General features: G+C 37.7%; 1 protein-coding gene across 11 annotated transcripts in view; it reads right to left on the bottom strand.

Annotated features, from left to right (window-relative positions):
- SREK1 (splicing regulatory glutamic acid and lysine rich protein 1) overlaps positions 1 to 27,248 on the bottom strand; it is a 56,022-nt gene that overhangs the window by 6,090 nt on the left and 22,684 nt on the right. For 7 of the 11 annotated variants that reach the window (XM_036279026.1, XM_036279030.1, XM_036279020.1 and 4 more), the window contains 7 exons: positions 21,335 to 21,499; positions 21,037 to 21,215; positions 19,696 to 19,826; positions 18,702 to 18,816; positions 11,758 to 11,877; positions 11,009 to 11,383; positions 4,149 to 4,244 (listed from right to left, as the gene is read on the bottom strand). In XM_036279026.1, coding sequence (XP_036134919.1) covers positions 4,149 to 4,244; positions 11,009 to 11,383; positions 11,758 to 11,877; positions 18,702 to 18,816; positions 19,696 to 19,826; positions 21,037 to 21,215; positions 21,335 to 21,499 — 1,181 coding nt within the window. Of the gene's footprint in view, positions 1 to 409; positions 495 to 3,388; positions 3,429 to 4,148; positions 4,245 to 11,008; positions 11,384 to 11,757; positions 11,878 to 18,701; positions 18,817 to 19,695; positions 19,827 to 21,036; positions 21,216 to 21,334; positions 21,500 to 27,248 lie in introns of those variants that run through there. The other 4 variants (XM_036279022.1, XM_036279021.1, XM_036279031.1 and 1 more) reach the window with 4 other exon arrangements.

The raw sequence follows: 27,248 nt of genomic DNA, 5'->3' as shown, positions 1-27,248 counted from the left end.
GCCTGAAACTGAGTTGAATGGAAGTCCTACAACTATGAAATTAAAGAAGAGGCCATATCAAGACTGGTAGGAGGGGCTGAGATGCAGACAGCTGGGTGCACAGCCACGGATGGCAGATATAAAACCAGGAGGGACACCTTGGCTGTAAAGGTCCTCCCTGAGGAGTGAAGGGTCCCCAGCCCACACCAGGCCCTCAGCTCAGGGTTCCAGTGCCAGGAAGAGAAGTCCCCATAACTTCTAGCTGTAAAAACCATCAGGAATTGAGGCTGAAGGAGCTGAGGCTGCTGGTGTCCCAAGCAGCTCCTTTTAGGGCCCGCACACAGACTTACTCAGACTCACTCCTCTGGGATCCAGCATGGGGAAGGCAGCTTGAAAGGCACCAGAGAAATACAGCAAAGAACTGAGTTGTCTGGCATCAGGGCAAGAGCTGAAGGGTAGCTTTCTCCTGGACACACATGCTGGCCAAGGCCACTGCTCCTTTGGTGAGTCCTTCCCTGATGGGGCCGGCAGACAGGAGCCATATCTGGAACTCCAGCCATATCTGGTTCACTCTGTCCCACCCTGGTGATTCCCTGCGACCCTACCCCACTCAACTTTCGGGCCCACCCAAGCTGTTTCCAGGGGCTTTCCCATATGATTGGCCTATTTTGGCTCCTGCTTCAGATTTTCCTAAATTCTCTCAAACAAGTAGCATCTGGCCTCAGCAACCCCATACTTCTCGCTAAATGGCTCCAGGCCTGGCACGAGAAGGAGCCAGCCTTGGTTCACAGCTTGGCTTTCCTGGACACCTCTAAGCCCAGCACAGGAAGCAGCCATCTGCATCACTTTGTAGTTTATGCCAGGTGACCCCGGGTTGATGACAGGCATTGGCTGACCTTGCCTCAGACTCAGCACACGCAGTGAACAGCTTCAGACCCCATCAAAGCACCACTACCCAACCATCTGCACAAACGACACACTCAATGAATGGATTCACTGGGTACCAGTGCCCTACTGAAGTAAGTCTTGCTTTGTGTGGTGGACCCCTGCACAGCTGATCTTCCAAGGTAGTCAGAGGTCAGAACTCAGTGGGCACAACCAGTCCTTACAGCTAGCTGATTAGCCTGACTAAATCCCTCCCATTGACGTGCCAAACAGCAATCAAGACTCAATTACAACAGAAGAGTGTAGAGTTGTAATTGAGTGTACAACACAAAGGGTGCAGCGCAAGGCCCCGCTGAGATGATCAGGGAGGCTGTGCCACTGGACCCTACAGGACACCTACTACAATAGGCCACCCTAGGAAGTCTAGGAGACACAGAAACTCTACCTAATACATAAAAACAAACACAGAGAGGCAGCCAAAATGAGAAGACAAATAAACATGTCTCAAATGAAAGAAAAGAACTAACTCCAGGAAAAGAACTAAATGAAACGGAGATAAGCAACCTAACAGATGCTGAGTTCAAAACATTGGTTACAAGGATGATCAAGGAACTTAGTGAGGACCTCATGAGCATAAAAAAAGACCAGTCAGAAATAAAGGGTGCACTAACTGAAATAATAAACAATAATTTACAGAAAATCAATAGTAGAGTAGGAAAAGCCAAGAAACAAACCATCAATTCAGAATAAAAGGAAGCAAAAAACACCCAATCAGAACAGCAAAAAAAAAAAAAAGAATCCAAAAAACTGAGGATAGTGTAAGGAACCTCTGGGACAACTTCATGAATACCAACATTCGCATCATGGGGGTGCCAGAAGGGTGTCAGAAGGAGTGAGCAAGAAACCGAAAACCTATTTGAAAAACTAATGACAGAAAACTTCCCTAACCTGGTGAAGGAAACAGACATACAAGTCCAGGAAGCACAGAGAATCCCAAACAAGATGAACCCAAAGAGTCTCACACCAAGACACATAATCATCAAAATGGAAAAGGTTAAGGACAAAGAGAGAATCTTAAAAGCAGGAAGAGAAAAATAGTTACCTACAAGGGAGCTCCAATAAGACTGTCAGCTGATTGATTTCTCAAAAGAAATTTTGCAGGCCAGAAGAGATAAGCAAAAAATATTCAAAGTGGTGAAAAGCAAAGGCCTACAACCAAGATTACTCTATCCTGCAAAGCTATCATTTAAAATTGATGGACATATAAAGAGTTTCCCAGACAAGGAAAAGCTAAAGGAGTTCACCACCACCAAACCAGTATTATATGAAATGTTGAAGGGTCTTCTCGAAGAAAAAGATAAAAAATATAAACAAACAAAATGGCAATGAATACATAGCTATCAACAATTGAATCTACAAACAAAATGAACAAGCAGAACAGAAACATTCGCATAGATATAGAGAACATTTTGTTGGTTGCCAGATGGAAGGGGGTGAAGAGGATAGACAAAAAGAAGTGAAGGGATTAAGAAGTACAAATTGGTTATTACCATGATGAACTTCAAAGGGAAGGGGGAAAGGGGAAGGGGAATGGGAAAAGATAAACCACAGCCAATAGTGTGGGGAAGGCAGGAGGAGGGCAGGAGCAGGGGGGAGGGGGTCAATGGGGGAGAAGTGAGGGGACACCTGTAATACATTCAACAATAACAACAAAAACAATCCAACAACATAAAACAGCGATTTTCAACCAGTGTGCCATAAGAATTTTTAAAATATGCAATACCAGTCTATTTAGTCAGAGGCACTAACCTCTTTTCCCTTAGATTGTCAAATAAAAAATGACAACTGTCAACACAAAAATAGCCATCTGGTGCAAGCGAATCAAAATTATACCTATTTTTTTGTCTGATCAGCAAAAGATAAAACTTTTGGTGTGCCACAGAATTTTAGTTACTAGTTTATGTGTGCCATAAGATGAAAAGGGTTAAAAATCACTGGTATCACTGGTATAGACAGCACAGAAATAGTCCCAACTAGAAAAATGTAGTACATGACAAAAGCAACATATCAAACTAGTGTTTGGAAAACTGTTGTTTTTTTTTTAATCCTCACCCGAGGATATTTTTCTATTTATCTTCAGATACAGTGGAAGGGGGAGAGAGAGAAATATCAACGTGAGAGAGACGCATCAATTGGTTGTCTCCCATACAACCCTGACCAGGGCCGGGGATGAACTGCAACCGAGGTACATGCCCTTGACCAGAATTGAACCCACAATTCTTTGGTCCATGGGCCGATGCTCCAACTGCTGAGCCAAGCCAGCCAAGGGCAAAAATTGAGTTTTTGATGAATGCTATTAGAACAGCAAAGAAGCATTTAGAAATATAAAATAAAATTGGAACCATATGCCATATGGTACATATGGATAACCTCCTAATAGATCAAAGATATAAATATAAAATATAAATATAAAAATAAAACCATAAAAGTAGAAAAAGAAACAATAGGGGAATTCTATCATTACCTTGGAATAGGAAAAGACCTTTCTAAATTTATGACAAAATCTAGAAGTCAAATAGAAAAAAAATTAAGAAATTAAGTTAAATAAATATAAAAAATATATTGTATTTAAAACCTGGGATTTAAACATGACAAAGTAAAAAACAGTTATTAACTAATTATTAAAAACTATTTTGCTTAACATATTAGCCAATATGCATACTCTAAATTACTTATTTGGAAGAGTAGGTCAACCTAGAAACAGTAACTTAGAAAGATACATTGACAACCTAGGAATGATACTTGAAATCAAATCACTAAAGAACAATCTCCCCAATACAAAAAGCTCCTGAAAATATTAAAAAACAGACTCCAAAGGAAAACTGGCAAAGTATAGACAATTCACAGGAAAGGAAATACAAATGTCCTTCAAATATAGAGATGATCACCTTTACTCTTAAGAGAAATGCAACTAAAATTACTACATGTTGGTACTTTCTTGTCTATCAGGTGAGCAAAACCCCACAACTTTGATTACATAACCTGTGACAGCTACAGGGAAACAGGCACTCTCATACACAACTGGTTCAAATACAAGGTTGTTGCCCTTAAGAAGGGCAATATGGAAATATCTCTCACAATTAGAAACACAGTCCTCTGACCCAACATTACCATTTCTGGAAAATTTTCCTATGTACTTGCACACTAAGAAATGAGGTAAGTCCAAAGCAATTCATTATAGTCCCCTGCATCCTCCTCAGTTTTAGCATATGTTTTGAACCTACCTCCTAGGGGATGGAGACCTAGATGATTTCCTTTTTAAGGTTTTTGATGTTCTTGGGGATCTGGAAGAACTCCTGCTCCTCCTCCTTCGCCTTTCCCTGAAAGTCAAAGATATGCCATTAAAAAAAACAGCAATTTAAATAAAGCACAATTCCAATATACAAGAGCAGAAGAGTCCTTAATTCTCAAGCGAATAGTATTCTTTGGAGGCCAGTTTAAATTTATGCCCTTTATGAGCACATCCTATTATCTAATTTTAGTGCAAGTCAGATTATGAACCATAAATTTTACAGAGAGATGAAAAGATTTCCTAAGACTCATATTAGAAAGGGTAGAGGACTTCCGATTCATCTGGTTTATTTGAACAATAATTTCTTGCGTAGAAAAAAAATATTAATAGATGTTTCAGATTCGCTCAAGTTAAATATGTTCTTCTTTAGCATCAAAAACATGTTTTGCTTATCAGATCCTCTTTCATGCATCTAGCTCCTTGCTGCCCCACTGTGGATTATTTTGTAACAAGGTAACATGCCTTTTTCAAGAACTGAAAAATAAATTGGCTTGCAAAATGTGAGCTTTCCAGACCTAAGTGTTTAGAGTGTCTCTAAAAAAGTATTTACATTAACTCATCTTATGCTTTACCCTCCCATATCCTACCAGTCATTACTATTGTTCTATTCATTTAAAATTGAGTACACAGTTGCTTAGACATAAGTACTTAAAACCTGGGATTTAAATATAAAGTAAAAAGTAATTACTAAATAAAGTGTTTATTACTGAAAACTATTTTGCTTAACATAGCAAATTTGAATACTCTAAATTACTTCATTAGTAAGGTGGTTAACTTAGAAACAATGAATTTCAAGATACATATAATTCAGGGGATGAGGTATGGGGATATAGTTATTAATTAATGTATCCAACAATCTACCTCACAAGGAGTTCTACTAATTAGCAGCCACATAGTTGAAAAAAATCTAATCTTCTAGAATTCAAGTTGTTCTTAGCACCTCAGTAAATTGATTCTAGGTTAATGAAACATTTAGTCTATGTTTTTCATTTATAAAATAAAAACCTAAATAATGCTCAGGTGCGAAATATATAATAGATGTTAAGACTAAAAAAGCTCAAGATCTTTGAGAACACGGTAAAGTTAATTCCAACTCTATCTAAAGCTCTCGCCTCCATTATCCAACTTTATTTCCAGAATACTCCAAAATTATACTTCTGAGTGCTGAAGAAATCAGATGAGAATATCCCACTCAATAATGTTATTCTGTTAACAGCTCAGCACAAGAACCTGAAGTACTTTTTCCATAGCATGAGAACGTCAGTGCATCCCAGACCTTTTTACACAAAAGCGGCTCTGCCTTGATTGGTGTGACTCTACTTGTTTGGTCAGGAAGCACTATGTACAGGTGGACATCTAATAACTACCAGTTGATAAGAGCTAAGGCTGAATAGATATCAATCTAGAATATCAATTAGTTCAGAAAGTGGTGGGCAACCCTAGCATGAAGAACTGGAGTTGATTAGAATTACATTTAAATTTTAGTTCCACACCTTAGAAGCTGCACAACTGAGGTCATGTTGCTTTTAATCTGAACCTCAGTTTTTCCAACTGGAAAATGGAGATAACTCAAGTCTTACAGTGTTATAATGTGGATTTAGAATAACACCAATAAAGTATCATGCATAGATCCTGGAACATACCGGGTGCCCAGTAAATATTTTCTCCTTCTCTTTCTTGGTCTCATCTTGACTGATAGTAACTTTTAAGCAATAAAAGTTTTTTACACACTGCCCCTCCTGGATGGCTCAGTTGGCTAGAGTGTCATCCCATGCACCAAAAATGTTTTGGGCTTGATCTCATCAGGGCACATATGAGAGGCAACCAATAGGTGTTTCTCACTTCGATGTCTCTCTCTCTCTAAAAGCAATTTTAAAAAGTTTTTTTATGAATCAAAATGTTCTCTTTTTTATATGTTTTCTAAGTTTTTATTGTTTTCTTTGTTCACGGAGAGAGGAAGGGAAAGGGAAACATTGATGTGAGAGAGAAACATCAATCGGTTGCCTCCCGTGCACACTCCGGCCAGGGACTGAACTCACAAGTTAGGTATGTGCACTGACTGGGAATCAAATCAGCAGGCTTTCAGTGCATGGGACGATGCTCAATCAACTGAGCCTCACCAGCCAGGGCTCAAAATTTTCTTTAAAAATGTAGATTAGACTCTGGTCAGGTAACTCAGTTGGTTACAGCATCACCCCAATATGCCAAGGTTTCAGGTTTGATCTCTAGTCAGGGCACATACAAGAATCAACCAATGATTGCATAAATAAATGGAATAATAAATTAACGTTTCTTTTTCTCCCTCTCTGTATCTAAAATCAATAAATAGTTAAAAAAAAAAAAAAAAAAGCCCAGGCCACTTTGTTCAGTGGTTAGAGCACTGGCTCATGGGTTTGATTCCAGTCAAGGGCACATCCCTCATTTGCAGTTCATTCCCAGCCCTGCTCAGGGACCTGAGGGAGGCAGCCAGTCAATGTGTCTCTCCCACATTGATGTTTCTCTCTCTCTTCCCCTCCCTCCCATTCTATCCGAAGATAAATAGAAAAATATCCTTGGGTGAGGATTTAAAAAAACAAAAAAGATTAGGAAGCATCGTTGGAAATAAAAATATCAAGTACACTACTTTTTTGAGCAGTTGAAATGTTTTCCCTTTACTAAACAAATCAGATCACTTGAAAAGCAGAAAAATGCTAAAAACTAAGAAATTTTATCTCTTTACCAATCTCTTCTGAAAGTATGAAACATCCTAAACAGCATTTTTTTCCCCTAGACCACAGAGGTTATTCAGGAATATATTTAGGACTGAACGTGAACATCTGAACTTTCTTAAATATCAAGCAACTTTATTTTATTATTATTTTTTTTTATCCTCAACTGAGGACATTTTACATTTTTTTGTTCAGATAGAGTGGGAGGGAGAGAGAGGAAGAGAGAGAGAGAAAAACATCAACGTGAAAGGGACACATCGAGTGGCTGCCTCCCGCATGGTCCTGACCCAACCAGGGCCAGGGGCAAACTGTAACCGAAGTACGCGCCCTTAGCGGAAATCGAACCCGGGTCTCTCTGGACTGCAGGCCAACACTCTAATAACTGCTGAGCCAAACTGGCCAGGGCTCAAGCGACTTTAAAGTGAACCATGAAAAAATGAAACACTTCATTCATAATCATCAGAAAAAGTAAATTCAACTAAATTTTTTTTTTTAATCCTCACCTGAAGACATTTTTTCCCATTTTTTATTCAGATAGAGTGGGAGGGAGAGAGAGCAAGAGAGAGAGAGAGAAACACTGAAAGGGACACATTGAGTGGCTTCCACTCGCACGACCCAACCAGGGTTGGGGACAAACTGCAACCAAGATACGTGCTCCTAGTGGGAACCAAACCCGGGTCTCTCTGGACCACAGGCCAATGCTCTAACCACTGAGATAACCAGCCAGGGTGAATTCAACTAAATTTAAAAGGAATCAGAATATTATTTGGGCCCTGGCTGGTTTGGCTCAGCTGTCAGAGCGTCAGCCTGCAGACTGAATTGGGTTTGATTCCTGGTCAAAGGCACATACCTGGGTTACAAGATGCCTAGCCCCAGTTGGGGTCGTGCAGGAGGCCACAAGTCAATATGTCTCTTTCACATCAATGTTTTCTCTCCCTCTCCCTCTCCATGCTATCTAAAAATCATAAAAAAAATCCTCTGGTGAAGATTAACAACATATTATTTGGTGTTATGAACAGCAATATTTAAACAATCACATAAACACAATAGAATCAATAAAATGACTGAGCTGTAAATGTGCAGGCACAGGGCTCAACAGATATACACAGTAAATGAGGTTAAATTAATTCTTCAGGTTTTTGTTCAATGTGCTAAAATATGATCTGTTTATTTTAAGCCCCATTTTAACATAAAGTGTTGCTTTCAAGTCAGTGCTTCTGAGTAAGTTTTTTTAAAAACAGGTAGCAAGCCCTGGCCTGTTTGGCTCAGTGGATAGAGCGTCGGCCCGTGGACCAGAGAGTCCCGGGTTCAATTCCCGCTAAGGGCATGTACCTCGGTTGCCATTTGTCCCCAGCCCCAGTTGGGGTCGTGTGGGTGGCAGTCACTCGATGTGTCTCTCTCATGTCAATGTTTCTCTCTCTTCCTCCCCCTCTCCCTCCCGCTCTATCTGAAGATAAATGCAAAAATGTCCTCGAGTGAGGATAAAAACAAACAAAAAAAAAACAGGTAGCAAGTACTAGTTAAGAATTCTCAAGCAAATTTAATCTCTAAAGAGAAAAAGAGCTACAGTATTTCTGATACTAAAGTAGAAAGCAGATGGAATATTTCCTCTAGCCTTCGGTTTCCTCATGTTTTACAATCATGATAATAATAATGTTCTCATAAGCTTATTGTGAAGATTAAATAAGGTTAGCCATGAAAAATTGCTGGGACGTAAAATCTGACACATAGTAAAATCATTTAATAAATGCCTGAATTATCTTTTATTATCTAACCAAAGACTAGCATTAAAAATAAGCTATTAAAACACAGTTTTGAAAATAACAGACATTTCTCTGTTTCAGAAATTACTTTCTATGAAAAATTATGCTTAAAAACCTTTAAAGCCCAGCCAGTGTGGCTCAGTGGATTAAGCATCATCCCACAGACTGAGAAGTCCCAGTTCAATTCATGGTCAAGGCATATGCTCGGGTTGTGGGCTCAATCCCCAGTAGGGGGTGTGCGGGAGGCAGCCAATCGATGTTTCTCTCTCACATTGATGTTTCTATCTCACTCTCCCCTTTCCCTCTCTCTAAAAGAATCAATAAACTTTTTTTTTTAAAAAAAACACCTTTAACACTTGCTAAAAATATGTATTTTTATTTATTTTATTATTTTTTTTTATCCTCACCCAAGGACATTTTTCCATTTTTTGTTCAGACAGAGAGGGAGGGAGAGGAAGAGAGAGAGAGAGAGAAACATCAATGTGAAAGGGACAAATCGAGTGGCTGCCACTCACACAACCAACCAGGGCCAGGGACGAACTGCAACCGAGGTACATGCCCTTAGCGGGAACCGAACCCAGGTCTCTCTGGAACGTAGGCCAACACTCTAACCATTGAGCAAAACCAGCCAGGGCTAAAAATATGTATTTTTAAAATATATAGCTTGCCCCGGTTTGGCTCAGCGGTTAGAGCGTGGGCCCATGGACCAATGAGTGAGGGTTTCATTCTGGTCAAGGGCATGTACCTCGGTTGCAATTCGTCCCAGCCCCGGTTGGGGTCATGTGAGAGGCAGCCACTTGATGTGTCCCTTTCACGTCGATGTTTCTTTCTCTCTCTCTCTCTCCCCCTCCCTCCCACTCTATCTGAACAAAAATGGAAAATTTTCCTCAGGTGAGGATAAAGAAAGAAATAAAATAAAATAAAATACATAGCTTAACACGTTATAAACTTCTATTTATTTATAGTCATGGTATCATCTGGCATAATGGATGTAGATTTACATAATCCTAAATCAATGAAGGTCTTCATTTTGCTGCTGTTAATATGGCAACCTACTCCACCTGGTGGCAGTATACCTATTAACAATTGAGGGAACAGTCCTAAGAAAAAAGCAAAACCTTAAAATTGACAAAACCAAAATTTAAACATCATGCACTCAACAAAATACTGCAGTAAAAATTAACTTAGATGACAAAAGCACTAACATTGCAACTTTAAAAATCATTTCACATAATAAAACTTACCACACAATTCCAAAGAAATACAGAAGCCTAAGAGGTCAATTCTTCTATATTAAAAAAAAAAAAGACACTTCTGTTGTTTCCATGTCTTGGCCACTATGACTAATGCTGCAATGAATATGGGGTACACATATCTTTGGGAATAAATGTTTTCAAAATTTCTGAGGTAGATACCGAGAGAGGAATGGCTGGCTCTATGCTTAATTTTTTGAGGAACTTCCATTACTGTTTTCCACAGTGGCTGCACCAGTTTACATTCCCACTAGCAGTAAATGAGGATGCCTTTTTCTCCACAGCCTTTCCAACACTTGTTAATACTTGTCTTGTTGATACCTGTCTTGTGATGTGATACTGAACTGTCCTTTGATAGATGATTGGACAAAGAAGATGTGGTACAAATATACAATGGGATACTACTCAGGCATAAAAAAAGATGAAATACTGCCATCTGTGACAACATGGATAGACTTTGATTCTCAAACTAAGACAGAAAAAGTCAAGAACCTATTATTTTACTCTTATGTGGAATATATAAAACTGAAAGCAACAAATGAACAAACAAAAACGCATAAGACAGACAACAGTATGGTGGTTACCAGAAAAAGAGACTGTGGGGGCGGTATATGAAGGGTGTCAAATATGTGGTGACAAAAGATTTGACTTTTGGTGGTAAACACACAATGCAATATATGGATGATATATTATAGAACCGTATATCTGAAACCTATATAATTGTACTAACTAACGTCACCACAATTAAAAAAAAAAACTTGCCCCTGCCATCGCACCCTCCAAGAAAATCAGCAGCAGCATCTGCTAATGCCGCTACCACCAGTAATTGATCACAAAATGTAAGTAAAACTTTTCAAATAATTTTGCCCATCATCCATCCTTCCTCCGCACAGGTTCAATACTGTGGCAAGCCCTCTGTTATAGAAATGAGTTTTACTCTGCAGAGAAAAATGTTCTGATATTACTGTGATTCCACTTGTACAGAAAATATATTCTGTACCTCAGTTAAAATTTATGTTTTCATTTGTCATCAGTAAACCCCTTGGTAAAAATTTAAGCATATCAAACCTGCTGGAACTACGTGATCTTCTTGATGCATTGTAACTTCTGGGCGGTGTTCTGGATTTTTTATCCTTCTTTCTTTTCTCATCTGTCTCTTTGGGTCTGTCCTTTTCTCGTTCCTTTTCTTTATCCTGTTCCTTTTCTTTCTCTTTGTCACGATCCTTTTCATGCTCTTTTTCCCGTTCTCTCTCTCTGTCCTTTTCCTTGTCTTTATCCTTATCTCGGTCTTTTTCCCGCTCTTTATCTTTGTTTTTACCTCGTTCCTTTTCTTTTTCACGTTCCTTTTCCCTGTCTCTCTCTTTTTCCCTTTCCTTTTCTCTATCTTTTTCTTTCACTCTTTCCTTTTCCTTGATCTTTTCTCGGGTGTCTTTTCTCTTGTCCCTTTAAAAACAAAAGTAAATAAGTAAATCCATAACTGAAATAATTCTATTCCCTGAAAGGACCTCCCTCTCTTTCTTCAATAATTATCAACACAAAACGATTTATAGTAGTTGTAAGACATCACACAAATTTCTATATAACTCAGTTGTAACTGAAGCTTCTAAATAAAACAATTACATGTGGAATTAAGTACAACAGTCTGGAAACCTCACGAGTCATGATGGCCATTGGATCAAACCAATAGCAACCAATATTAATCATTACTAAAACAATCAAAAAAAATTTTAATTTATCTCATTAAAAACCTAAACCACAACATATTTTTAACAAATGAAGCCATGAAAAAAATTATCCTTAATTTTCCAAAAACTCACCGTGAATGCGAACGACTTCTTGACTTCCGTCTTTCCCTGGATTTAGAGCGTTTTTTATGTGGGCTCTTAGATCTACGTCTATCTTTTTGTCTTGAACGTGATCTATTATGGGATCTACTCCTAAAGGAAAACATATTGTTAGAACGTTAAACCTTTTTCTTAGAATTTCAATTTTTAAATGTGTCTTTCAAATAAGAGAATTTTAAAACCTATCCCAAAAGTATATATCAATATTTTTAAATTCTCTATGTAATGCTTCAGTTACATTATCTAAAATAAATTTATTTACTGGAAACTTTACCAGATACATCCTTGTGCAGAACACAAATATAATAACAGAAAAAGTTTAAATTATTTAAGTTATTTCCTATGTCAGACTTAATAGTTTCAGGTGTGGCTTTTTTTTGTTGCTAATTTCTTGTTCATTTTTTCCCCCTCTGCAGAATGCCTCATAAAACAGCAGAATATACCTCTGTGAAAACAGAAAGCAAAATAATGCTAGTTCTGTGACTTATCTCTTTTCTCATGAGAATCTTTTTTGCTAATTTTATATACCTCAATTAGTATAGAATACTTCTCCTATGGTTCGAGTTTTCATACCATAAATTGTCTTTAATTCTTGGCTTGAATTTAATGACTGCTTGTAATTACAACTCATCTTGACAAGTTGTAATCTTGAGTAGTGGTTTACAGTTCAATAGTTTCTATAAATGGCTGTGTGCTATTTGTCACAACACATAGTAAGACTATATAAGCAGCATTGTACTAGTGACAGTACCGGTGTGACAGGAAAATAAACATCATTGCTTATGAGTTAAAGCTAGATATAATCAAATGTTGGATTTGCAAGGCCTTGATTTTATAACTATATAAACATAGCTATTAAAAGAAACCTTTATTACTGGAATTCTTGAAGGAAAAATAATGGTATTCCAATTGTAAAATTATCTTTCCTTCACTGAAATAACTGCTTATGTAATGTGATTTTTTTTTCATTATGAAGTATCCTAGGAACTATGTATTGAAATATAACAAAGCTGAATGCACACAACCTTAACATAGTGATGAGACTCATGGGCTGTGGAGTCAGAAAATCTGGCCCAACACTTAGCTATGCCACACATTAGCTGTGAGAACTCTGACCAGTCTAGTCAATCTCTCCAAACCTGAGTTTCTTCATTTGTAAAACGGAGTAAGAATTATACCTACATCTCCTAGGGCTGTCATGAGAATTAAATCAGATGATGTATGAAAAATTAACTGTCTAGCAGTCTCTGGCGCACAGTAAATGCTTAAAATTCCTAACTCTCAAGAACACCATCAACAATATAAATGAAAACTTTAAATTCTATCTTTCTTTATTCCAAAGAGGTCAAATGAACTTCCAAAGGTATGCTTTATATAATTAAATTTAATCTTGATATTCATGTTTTCATGAATTAAAAAAAATATCTATAAAAGAAATACATATAGTTAAATGCTTGGGGTACACTATGAAACCAGACAACCCTCAATAAATAATGAAATCTTGCCCTGGCCAGTTTGGTTCAGTGGTTAGAGCATCAGCCCATAGACCAAAGAGTCGCAGGTTCCTTTCCCCATCAAGGGCACATACTATCAATGGCACATACCTCCATTGCAGGTTTGATTCCCGCCCCAGTCAGGGTCATGTGGGAGGCAACCAATCGATGAGTCCCTCTCACATCAGTGTTCCTCTTTCTCTTTTTCTAACGACCCCTCCCCCCCCACTCCCTTGCCCAGCCCCCTCCATTCTATCTAAAAATCAATGAGAAAAATAGCCTCGGGTGAGGATTAACCACAAGATATATATATGTTTTTTTAAACACATTTTTCAGTTAAAATTTGTTTTCCAACAGCTAATTTTCAACTGAACCACTCACTCATCTATGCCTTTAAAAATTTTACGTTAATCGTCATACCATATTTTTAATATAAGAAGATAATTCATAGTTTGTTGAAACTTTTATCAATAACTTAAGAGAGACAAGGATCAAGTAATAGGTATTAAGGCAAAAAATGCAAAACTTAAAACATTTTTAGTCCAGAGATCCACATAGAGTAACAGAAGCAAGGGCCCTTTATTACATGTATTTAATAAAAAGTCTTAAGAGATCTGTTCTAATTAACCTTACTAAATAAAACAAATAATTTTGTTTTAACCAAACAGTGCTTTCCAAACCTTAATTAAGCAACAAAACTCCTTTTAAAAGTTTAACCATAGCCCTAACAGAACAAAATTACTTGGCTTCCTACCTTACCCTGTAGGTCCTCAGAGTCTGAAAGTCACTGCCCAAGAATAATTACTGTATTTTAATTTTGAGATTAAATATTTTCATGTCTCTATCTCTCCTTCTAGTCACCTACAAGTTTTCTGACTAGGAATGCTAAAAGCTTCCAATCAAGAGTAAATCTAATCCAACCAAAGATAAAAGATTTAAGTTATTGTTAGCAGTTCTCATTTTAGAGCAGCGGTTCTCAACCTGTGGGTCGAAACCCCTATGGGAAGTCAAATGACCCTTTCACAAGGGTCACCTAAAACCATCGGAAAACATATATTTCCCATGGCGATTCATAACAGTAGCAAAATTACAGTTATAAAGTAGCAACAAAAATAATTTTATGGTTGGGGGTCACCACAACATGAGGAACTGTATTAAAGGGTCACGGCATTAGGAAGGTTGAGAACCACTGTTTTAGTCATGTGCAAAATTGCATTTATAAATTAAACTGTGAATAAAGGGCAATTTACCATCATGTTGCATCAAAGAATATTTGTAAGTCAATTGTTTCCCATAAAGTATTACAAAATGTCTTATAGTTTCTATGCTGGTCTGTAAAAGTTACTTAACTTTAAACTATAATAATTATAGTACTACCCACCTTTTCTAACACCATCCGGAAGAAAAAATGCAAAAATTTGGAAACAAAGTGGCAACACATCACCCCAGTCCTAGCCAAGGTCACAGAGACAAAAAAACCCCTCCCTCCCTTCTAACATAAGAAGGGGAAGGAATAAGGAAAGGAGGAAGGGGAGGCTTTAGAAGCACCTGAGCCCAGACAGTGTGGCTCAGTGGTTGAGTGTCCACCCATGCACCAAGAGGTCACCAGTTTGATTCCTGATCAGGGAACATGACCAGGTTGTGGGCCCAATCCCCAGTGGGGGGCATGCACAGGCAGCCAATCAATGTTATCTTTCATCGATGTTTCTATCTATCTCTCCTTCTCCTTTCTTCCCTCTCTAAAATCAATAAAGAAAAAAAAAAAAAAGATAGAAGCACCTGAGAACAGTGAGAAAGAAGAGGGGCCTTCAAGAGCAAGGGCTCCTGCAACCCACACTCCTGCAAAGTCTAGCAGAGCAGGTCAGAGCCAAAGCCAAGGATATCAAATCCCACAAGCAGGGGAGAGGAAGTCAAGAAATGCCTATTATCCCCTTCCCCTGCTAAGGTAAAGGAAGCTACTTCCAAAGACCCTTACGTTTTTTGGGTAAGGTTCCCCCCCCCCTTTAAACAGAACTCATCCTCTTATGTATTTCTTTAAGAACTTGATAAAAGCTATTATGCGTTTCTATAAACCATGTATAAAAATAGTACACGTTTAGCCCAGCCAGTGTGGCTCAGTGGTTAAGCACTGACCCATGCCCTAAAAGATCGCCAGTTCTATTCCCAGTCAGGGCACATGCCCAGGTTGTGGACCTGATCCCCATTGGGGTGGGGCATGCAGGAGGCGGCCAATCTCATCTATGTTTCCATCTTTCTCTCCCTCTCCCTTCCTCTGTCCCTCTAATATATCAATAAAGAAAAAAAATTTTTGTAATAGTACATGTTTACAAAAAAACGTGTGTACATTTGTATATGCATGTATATATGCAGACACATATATATGTGCGTGTGCATATACATACATACATGCATACATACATACAGTTGACCCATGAACAATATAGGAGTCAGGGTGCTGACCCCCGCACAGTTGAAAATCTGACTCTCCCAAAACTTCAGTCATCCTTCAGAATCCACAAAGAATTGGTTCCAGAACTAGCCCCCTCCCGCCACCACAGATACTAAAATCTGCAAATGATCAAGTCCCTTATACAAAATGGCACGGAACAATGAATGCAGTCAGCCGTTTGCATTCATGGATTCCTAAGGGCAGATCAAAAATACATACTGTCTTCAATATGTGGTTGGTTGAATCCACGAATCCTAAACCCATAAATATAGAGAGCTGACTATACATTTATTGAAAAGAATCCACATATAAGTGGACCCACGCAGTTAAACCCATGTTGCTCGAGAGCCAATTGTATGCATGCTAAGAATAAGTAATTTATAATGCTACACAGTTAGATAGACCTATATGAGAGCACTCCCATGAATGAGAACCATAATTAACAAATTTCATTTTAGACTGAATAATCCTCCCCCCATTAATCCCTGGAAGGGGAAAACATCCAAATATATTTAAAATGATAAGAGCAAACATCTTAAAGTGGATAGTTAAATTATTTGCCCCAACAGATAAAGCTTCCGAGAGATTATCAAGAAAACAATGATGTTATTCACTAAATTTTGCTTTATTCTAGCCTAGAAAACTACTAAAGTATTAGATTTGGACCCTGGCTCTCGTAATCAACACAAAATGAGATTCAGGTCATTGATTGTTTTTCCCCCCTTAGAAAAGAAACTGTTACTCTTCAGTTCAATTCTGTATTTCCTTGATCTCCTTTCCATTCACCACATCCTGTCAACCAATGGTAGTATGCACAATCCAGCACCACCGCTTCTATACCCCTTTCCTTCTCCAGTTCTGGCTTCCGCTGCACTTCGTCATTCATTGTACACAAAACAACTTCCTGCTCTGGCCGGTTTGGCTCAGTGGTTAGAGCGTCAGCCTTCAGACCAGAGTGTCTCAAGTTTGGTTCCCACTAAGGACAGGGACCTCGAATGCAGAGTATCCCCACCCCAGGCGGGGTCGTGTGGGTGGCAACCGCTCAACGTGTCTCTCTCACATTGATGTTTCTCTCTCTCTCTATTCCCCTCTCTCTCCCTCCCGCTTTATCTGAAGATAAATGCAAAAATGTCCTTGGGTGAGAATAAAAAATAAGTGAATGAATGAATGAATGAATAAATAGATAAATAAATAAATAAATAACAGCTTCCTTCACTTGCATGATCTTGCCTTACTCTAAGGCCTTCAATGAAATAGAGAGTAAAACAACATCCCAAAAGAAATGATCAAAACTAAGACTAACAGAGAAGTATACACCAGTAAACAGCAAGAAGTATAGCCTACTAGAGTTAAAGAAAGAATATTATATTTTCCTATCTCGTTTCAGTTTCCTTGAACAACACAGAAAAACAGATTAAGCTGAGCTTGCTGGTGCGGTTCAACAAACAGCAGCTTACTGGTTCACTCCTCTCAAACTTTCCCTCCTTCTCTAATACCCCTACCACACCACACATACAAACACATGCACACATGCTTCTCTTTACCTCTTCTCTTTAGACATAAGTATATGTGTATATACAGCATGCAGTTAGAATCCACTATATCAGCGGTTCTCAACCCCTTTGGGGGTCAAACAACCCTTTCACAGAGGTCACCTAAGACCATCGGAAAACACATATTTCTGATGGTGATTTTAACAGTAGCAAAATTACAGTTATGAAGTAGCAACAAAAATAATTTTATGGTTGGGGTCACCACAACACGAGGAACTGTATTAAAGGGTCGCAGCATCAGGAAGGTTGAGCCCTGGCCAGTTTGGCTCAGCGGTTAGAGCATCGGCCTGCGGTCCGGAGAGACCTGGGTTCGGTTCCCTCTAAGGGCACGTACTTCGGTTGCAGTTTGTCCCTGGCCCTGTTTGGTCGTGCGGGTGGCAGCCACTCGATGTGTCCCTTCACGTCGATGTTTCTCTCTCTCTCCCTTCCTCTCCCTCCCTCCCGCTCTATCTGTACAAAAAATGGAAAAATATCCTCGGGTGAGGATAAAAAAAAAAAAAGGAGGAAGGTTGAGAACCACTGCACTATATACATTTTCACAGTTCAGTAACAGCCCCTCCACATCTTAAAGACAAACATAACACTTTAGACTGGGAATCAAGGTGGTGTTACATTTTAAGGTCCCCTTTGAGCCAAACATAAAACAACAGATTTAAAAAGAAAATTGAAACAACAGCCCAGGCCAGTTTGCTCAGTGGTTAGAGCATCAGCCCTTGACCAAAGGGCCTTGGATTCAATTCTTAGTCAAGGGCACAAACCTAGGTTTCGGGTTTGATCACTGGCCCCAGTAGAGGTCATGCAGGAGCCAACCAATAGATGTGTCTCTCTCACATCAATGTTTCTCTCTCTCTACCTCCCCCTCCACTCAATCCATAAATCAATGGAAAAATATCTTCAGGTGAGGATTAACAAAAAATAGAGCTATGCTCAAAAATAAGACAACAGAAATAGAGCTTAAGCACAATACGATAGTTGGAACTAAAGCTGCAAGTTCCTCCTGTTTCAGGTCCCAAAGTACTGGAGATAGGTAACAACTTGAAAGCAAGATTAGGGGTTGTACTTCCCAGGCCTTGAGTGGACATGGGGAGGAGAGGGACAGCAACTTCAGCAATATTTTCAGCATCACCATACACATGGTTCCCTTTTCTCAAAATGAAAAGCTTCTGCCAGTTCCATATAAAGACTAGTTCACTCTTAGAAAAATCAGAAACAGAGTGTCTTAAAGATAGAAAACCAACTTCTAAAACTAAAAATTGACATAAAAATTATATATTAGATAAAATTTTCATTCTTAACTATGATAACTATAATTAAAGCAAATTTAATGGTAACCATACTTTGATGTTTAGACAAAAACTCAGAAATCTTAACTATTTTTAATACAAAACCAAAATTATTTAAAATGATAGCAGAAATTCTCACCTGTGTTTTGATTGTGATCTTTTCCTTCTAGAATGGGATTTTGAGCTAGACCTGGATTTTGAACGAGTGTGGGAACGAGATCGACCGCCTTTTCTTTCATTGCTCTTTCCAGACTCTGGGAGGAAAAAACCACTTTGCAGTGTAAGCTCAGAACAATTAAAGATCCCAGTTAATAATCAGGCACAAGTGGAATGTACCACATATAGTGCAAGGGGCCTACTCTCTGTACATCCTCCTCCTGTGCAATTATCCTTCAGAAACATCCAAGAAAGTCATTGCATAAACTCGTTGAGTGCAGCCACCCTGCAGCAGTACATATAAACCAGATGATTATAAACAGCTGTTCGTAATATTTTGTTGCTGCCATAATGTACGATTATAACATGTCTGTAATTTCTATAACAGTGATTTTAAATCCTTTCTCCATTTATTTTGCTAGAATTGAAGCTTATATTCTGAGTGCTAATTTAGAAAATATGCTCAAATGTAAACCATCTAGACATTTTTAGATTGGATTTTTAAATTTTAGTTAGCAACACAACTAACTAAAGAGGTAGGTGTTCTTTTACTTTGCTAAAATAGTGTCTGTATTTTTCCTAAATCATGGGCTTTCTTTTTTATTTTTAAAAGTAAAACTTTGAAGAAAAGTGAATCTGCTTAATCATCACATTTTAAATATATTTATTCTCGTTTTTAGCCTCACAATAACATTTATACCTTGCTTTAAGCAAATCAGTTTTGAGCACTAACTTTGTTCTTAATGTATAAAAACTGATTAACTCAGGCTAATGTGCCTCAAGATTCAGTATCATGGGAAAAGAATGTTCTGAGTACTTTTTTGACCTTTAACATTTGTAAATCACTTACTTTCTTGAGTTTCAGTCTTCTTGTTTGTAAAATGGAGGGACTGAACAAGATAATTTCTAAAATTCCTTGCAGTTCTAAGATTCTATGATCTTAAACTATGACCTATGTAACAACACCATGGCCTTACCTGGTTCAATAGCTGCTGAGATAAATGACTGAGCCTCTCGTACTCGTTTCATTACTTCTTCTAACTCCTTAGCTGCAGCCTGAGGTGTCATCTCAGGGGGTTTTACTATTGCATTGTTGGAGTGATTTATTCTAAATTAAAAACATTAGCATATCACAAATGCACACCATCTTTTACAAAACATGAAGCAATGAAATGTTTATATGATACGTATATTTATAAATCAACATTTCAAAAGCACATTAAGAGCAATATAGCTAAAAACAAAATAACCAAAACCAACTCCAAAACCACGATGAGTCTCATTCCCACCTCCATCATCTCTTGCTAACAAAACCAAAAGCAAGGGGAAAAAAAGAAAGAAAAAAAAACAAACACTAGACTTCTTTAACAACTTGAGCAGACGAAGACAACTGCTTTCCCCGCACAGTTTAGGATTATAACAAATTAAAAGGTTGAGACCAATATAAAAATGATTACTTCTATTCTTACATTGTAAAATTTTGCTGATAACCTCTGCACCCAGGGAAGAGGAAGGGAAGCTGTATATTCTGTACACCAATTTAATCACCCCTGGGCCATGACTGACTCAGACACAGCTTGGAATGTGGGAGACATTTAATAAAACTCTTTCTCTACTAGGTAAGAGTGGTTTCTCTGATGTACATAGATAAGTTTCTTCTGTCTCACCCCTTCCACAATGAGAAGACAAGCATTCACTAGGAACAGTTCTTTATCCTTTAATAGCAGAATCCTGATCAAACTGTGTGACTAAGGCAAACTGCATATGAAATTCAGATAAAAGTGTTACCTCAATAATCTGCATGAAATACAATTTCTGCACTTTAATTATAGGTTACATCAATTTTTCATTTTGCAAACAAAGATGTGAGCCAACCTTCAAACTCAGAATGTGTGATTTAAGTCATTTCTGGGTATTTAATGTTATTTTCTTCCTAGGATTCTGTATTTACCAAAATTTGTATTACTGTATTATTAAAGTTCAACCCATATATTAAATTGTCCATTAGTCTTGTCATAATGCAAAACCAACCTGCCTTGTTAAAGCCTACTGAAAAAGACCTACAACCATTATGTAGGTTAATATTATTTAACATTAATATTAAATTAGACCTTATAAAATAGAAAATAAGATGTCCTCAAATACAACTATAAAGGCTAAAATGTAAGTATCTTAGGTATTCATTTATACTTAACACAAAGTCTTCCTTTCCAAAAACTGCCAATTACTATTAAAAAGAAAAAAAAAAGCCTTAATTATATCAAAAATACTTCAAAGTTTTTCAAAACCATTAAAATTTCTTTGTTTAGGTTTCTTACTTCAGTGGCCTGTCTCCAAACATAACTCCATTAAAAGCAAGGGCCCTTGGTACAGAATTTTGGTCTGCAAATTCCACAAAAGCAAACCGAGTTGGCTGAGTCTCATCACCTGCCATCCGTACAAACTTCACTTCTCCAACTTGTTTAAAAAATTCAAGTAGCTGATCAGCTGTCGTTGTCTGAAGAAACAAAGTAACACTTTAATAAAGTATAATCCTTTTATAAAAATTAAGGTAAATATTACTTTATCAATCTATATAATTTTTAAGACGAGGGAAAGAATCAGTTTCTTCATTACCTGGGAATTCAAATTGCCAACATAGACTGTTCTCCTGATTTCATCAATTTTGGAAGGATCCACATTTCCCATAAGTGGTGGCTGTGGTATCTCTCCAAGTGTTGCAATATTGGGGTCTAGTGCTGCTGCTGGAATAGCTCCCAAACTGCTAAGGGAAACACCCAGCTATTTAAAAAAAAAAAAAAAAAAGCACACTTCCAGTTAGTAATCAAAAATTAGCATTTTCTGATCTTGAAAAGAACTGATTAACTCAATAAGAATGGGAAGAAACTAGAGGCTCCTCACTTTAAGCCAGGTATATGTCTGAATTGAGAGAAAGGTCACAGTAGTTTTCAATGTAATTAGAAATGAAACATAACATTTCTTAACTATCTGGATATTTTACTTACTTTTAAACAATACTAAAAACAGTCAATTCTCATTATTTGCAGTAGTTATGTCTATAAAGTTGCCACAAACACTGAATTATATACTGAATCACTGCTCCTAGGGAAAATATAAGACTAGGTTCTAACAAGCCTCTGGTCACAATATTTTCATCAACCAATACATAACCTTGTTTTACGTTGTGTTTCTGTTTAAAGATACCTTATTTAACATATATTGTTGATTCATTAACACTGAACTCACAGTCAGAAGCATTATCAACTTATTCCTGAATGAACCCTAAACATATTTTCTCTGTAAGGGACATCACAGCCTTCCAGCCCTTAGAAACACTTGACGGCATTTTAGCACTACATTTGAGGGCTAATTTAAACAGTGAAATCATTAACAAAAAGTACAAGACGTGACAAACATGGTACTAAACAGACAACAAAAAGGACATTTTATAGGCATATCCTGGAGACATTACAGTTTCAATTCCAGACCACCGCAATATGTTGAGTTGTAATCTCTTTGCTGGTGGAGGGTCTTGCTTTCAATTTGTTAGAAATAAAAACACAAACACACAACATCTGTGAAGCATAATAAAGCGCAGACAATAAAATCGAGGTTTGGCTCAGCAGTTGGAGCGTCGGCCCTCAGACCAAAGCTTTGGTCGAAGGTCCGATTCCCAGTTAAGATCACATGCCTGGGCTGCAGGTTTGACACCCAGCCCCAGTATTAGGGGTTGTGCATGAGGCAACTGATTGATGTCTTTCTCTCTCCCCCTCCCTTCCACTCTATCTAAAAATCAACGGAAAAATATCCTCAGGTGAGGATTAAAAAAATAAATAAAATAAAATGAGGTACACCTGTATAGCATCAGATTTAAAACAAAATAGAGCATTGCTCTTTTTAACTTCACCTGGGAATGTACATATCAAATAACCCAAATTTATCACCATTCTGTGTGTCAAGGAATGACCACAAAAGCGCCACAAGTATTGATTTTGAGCTTTCAAATAAATTTTAGTTAGTGGGTGAATTCACAAACAAAGAGAACCGATTGATTGTATCTTAGGTATCCACCAACATTGATTGTGTAATATATTGTTAACAATGTCAAAGCACCTTATTTCTGCTGGGTTATTAATCCTCATATCAACCCTAAGAGACAGTTATTACTATTATGCCAATATCACAGATTTAAAAAGACTGAGAGAAATTAAATAATTTTCCCAAAGCCACTCAGCTACCACATGGTCAAAGCAGGGTACCATCATGCACAGACTAAAATTAAAACAGGGGCAAAGTTTACCAAAGGAAAAAAAACTCTAAAATATTAAGCCCTTATTTACATACCATTGTAGGAAAAGGATAAAAACCTTTGAATGATCTTTCATAAACTAGAAAAAGTAGAAATCTCAGAATTCGAAAATGTAAAGTTGCAGAATTAACTAAAAGAACCTTCAAGGACAAAAATACTACCACTTTCATTTCCATTTATACAATTTGAGAAAATTCTGAGCATTGCCTACATACTGATATACTGCTGCAAAACTTCTAATATTTAACGACTGTTAAGTAATAACACTTCCTAAAGGTAAAAATACAAGTTGATTAAAAAAGTATCACTTATGCTTGTCAAAGCAACCAGTGTGTGATCTTTTAAAAACATGTCATATCAGCCCGGCCAGTGTTGCTCAGTGGATTGAGCGTCATCCCATGGATTGAGAGGTCCCAGTTCAATTCCCAATCAAAGCACATGCCTGGGTTGCAGGCTCTATCCCCAGTGGGGGGTAAGCGGGGAGGTACAGGAAGCAGCTGTTCATCTCTCACATCGATGTTTCTTTTTTTTTTTTTAAATCCTCACCCGAGGACATTTTGCATTTATCTTCAGATAAAGCGGGAGGGAGAGAGGAAGAAAGAGAGAGAAACATTGATGTCAGAGAGACACGTCAACTGGTTGCCACCCACACAACCCCAACCGGAACCGGGGACAAACTGCAACTGAGGTACATGCCCTTAGTGGAAACCAAACCCAGGTCTCTCAGGTCCACAGGCGACTCTCTAACCCAGTGGTTCTCAACCCAACACTTTAATACAGTTCCTCATGTTGTATGTGGACATATCTGCATGTGGGAAGACCCGCCTGGAGACAGAGGAGCAGTGTCTCGGTTCCTAAGACCATCAGAAATATGTGTTTTCCAATGGTCTTAGGTGACCTCCGTGAAAGGGAGTTCGACCCCCAAAGGGGTCATGACCCACAGGTTGAGAACCACTACTCTAACCCATGAGCCAAACCGGCCAGGGCTCTCACATCGATGTTTCTATCTCTCTCTCTCCCTTCCTCTCTAAGAAATCAATAAGAACATATTTTAAAAAAATAAAAATGAAAAATATAAACATGTCACATCATGTCTTACCCCTGCCTAAAACTCATCAATGACTTCTAATTACATTTGGAATACAATTCAAATTCCTTTCCATGGCCCAAAGAGCCCTATTTATCTCTCCATTCAATCACTATGCTTCAACCACACTGAATGAATGCCATTCTGTACCTTGAACACACAAATTTTTCCCACCTTAGGGCTTTTAAAAAAATCCTCACTGGAGGATATATTCATTGATTTTAGAGAGAGAGGATGAGAGAGAGAAACTTCGATCAGATGCCTCCTGTATGCACCCCAAGTAAGAATCAAACCCTCAACCCAGGTATGTGCCCTGACCAAAATCAAACCTGAAATTTCTTGGTGTATGGGATGATGCTCCAACCAAGTGAGGCACCCAGGCAGGGCCCATCTTAGGGCTTTTCACCTGGTATTCCTCCTGCCCAGAAAGCTCTTCCCCCTGCTTCTACCATATGACTCCTTCAAGTATCAGTTCAATTATCCCCTTCCAGAGGCTTTCCCTGACCTTACTATATGAAGCTTTGTTTACTCTCTACCACATCACTAGGTTTTTCCTTCACAGTATTTATTATAATCTATGGTATCTTGCTACTAACAGATTTGTTGCTCACCATCACCATTTCAAGTTATCATAAAGTTGTAGAAAATATCTTAATTCAAAACCAATGTGCGATCTCTGCGAGCCACAGCTACCACCCTGAGCCTAGCTAGCCTCTCCCCATGTGTTGCTTCTATAATCACATCTCTTTCCCCTCATCTTGTCTTCTATGGACTAAGGTACACAGATAACAGTGAGGGTCATATCTTTTTTTTTTTTTTTTTTACCATGCAAGAAAATTATACATTGGTTGAAAAAGAACTCAAGGACATGAACAACAGAGTAGTGATTGCAGGGGAGGAGGTGGAAGAGGGCATAGAGGGCACAAATGATGGTGGAAAAACTAAAAAGAATTATAAGTTAAGCTAAATCACAAATATGACTCATATTATTTGTTAGTTTTGCATTAATTTAAAACCTTAAACAGGCCTTCCAGGTATTCCCTCTTGTCAATACCTTTAGCCTGCAAAAATTTATTCACAGGGACATGTAATTATAGATCTGTAAAGGGCTTTTTCGAATCATCTAATCTAACCACCCCCTTTGTTTTTCAAATTTAAAGATCATTCAGTTCTATTTTAGAAACTTTTTCCTATCTTCCTCTCATTTTCATTACACCATTTTTCTAAACCTGTGCTATATAATATGGTAGCCATTATTCACATATGGTTATGAGTTTTAATTAATTAAAAACTCTGTGCCTCAGTCACACTAGCCACATTTCAAGGCTCAAAAGCTCAACTGCTGGAAGCTACCACACTCACTGGTATAGACACAGACATTTCTGTCCTGGCAGAAAGTTCTATCAGATGTGACTGTTCTGTGATACTAAAATTACCCTTCTTTAGATTAATCTACTTTCTGGTCCTGGTCTAAAGAACCTAAGTATTTAGTTACCCTTTGGTCTTTGAGGGGTTAAAGATGATCTGGACTCCAGATGTAACACTTTTTGCTTTCTGACATAGAAACTTTGGCCTCCCTGAACATTGGACTTCTAAATAGAAACCTGATGAACAGTTTCACTGTTATGAAAACGTTTAAAAGTAAACCTTTTTTACATCTGGAAAATAAAGTTCTAGGCAGAGGATAACTAAGTACAAAAGCCCTCTGTAAGAAATGTACTGGGTATGTCCAAGAAATGGCAAAGCCAATACTGCTGAAGTAGAGTAAGCCAGGGAAATAGGTAGAAAAAAGGTCAGAGAGGTAACCAGGAGCCAAAACAATGGGTCACCTTTCTTCTATTTTCTAACTCAAATTATTCTTTATAAACTAAATTCTATAATAATAGATTATCTAAAGCTGAATTAAGAGGAAACCATGCACCCTCAGAGCAACAAATTAAATAATAAAAACTTTATATTGTTGATAAATAAACCTTAAGGATTTTCAAGATAGCAAGAAAATACTTGAAGGGAGGGGGTGATCAAGGAATTAACATATTAAAACATATCAAAATGTACCCAAAATAAAATTTCTAGAAAGCTCAATACAAATGATCAACTGTTGAATTAAAAAGCATTTTCCCCTATGAATCACAATGCAGGTTTTCAGCAGAACAATGTCACGTAAAAATCAACAGAACTAAAATTCGGCACTTCAAAGTTTCAGAAACTACTTTTATAACTTGGGCAAATGAACTACAATCATAAAATTTATGAGTAAACTCCCAAAAAATCCATTACAAGTTAGATAAAACTTTCAATTAAGATAAGATTTGTATTTTCTCTTGGGTTTATTTTTGAAGAAAAATGACCCTTCTTTAAAATTATGACCAGAGCTCTGGCCGGTTTGGCTCAGCAGTTGGAGCATCGGCCTGTGGTGCAGAGAGACCCGGGTTCGGTTCCCACTAAGGGCATGTGCCTCGGATGCAGTTTGTCCCCGGCCCTGGTTGGTTGTGAGGGTGGCAGCCACTCGATGTGTCCCTTCACATCGATGTTTCTCTCTCTCTCTCTCTTCCTCTCTCTCCCTCCCACTCTATCTGAACAAAAAATGGAAAAATGCCCTCGGGTGAGGATAAAAAAAATTTAAAAATAAATAAAATAAATAAAATTATGACCAGAATCCTTTACATAAAAACCAAGGGTACAGTAACAGCAATATCTTTTTTAACCCCACTCAGAAATCACTAAGGAGGCATTAAATTACTATTTAATTACTAATCCACAAAGTTACTAAAAAAATATTTTGCTGTGTTTTTACCTTGCTACATTTTCTCAGTCAGATAAATCCTTCTCTGAGAAATTTTTTTTCCATTATCAGGTTGTGAATCAGTTCATATTTTTTAAATAAATGTAGCCCTCATGAACTGGGAAATATAGATTCTCCAATTCACTGTGCTATCTAAAATGCTGTTTCAATAACTGATTTACTAGTGAATAATCAATTTTAGTTCTCAAATTCAAATGAATCTCCAATTACTTCAGAATTCCAAAAGATAGTTTAAGTCGGTGACAACTTGAGGGGAAAAAACTAAGTAGACATTTCAGATTCTGTCCATTTAAAAAGAAAGATTCAAAATAAAAATTTTCCTAGCTCT

Source organism: Molossus molossus, unplaced genomic scaffold, assembly GCF_014108415.1.
Source record: "Molossus molossus isolate mMolMol1 unplaced genomic scaffold, mMolMol1.p scaffold_m16_p_3, whole genome shotgun sequence".
Lineage (NCBI taxonomy): Eukaryota > Metazoa > Chordata > Mammalia > Chiroptera > Molossidae > Molossus > Molossus molossus.
The sequence above is the reverse complement of the archived record's forward strand: the minus strand, read 5'-3'. Positions and strand labels throughout refer to the sequence as shown.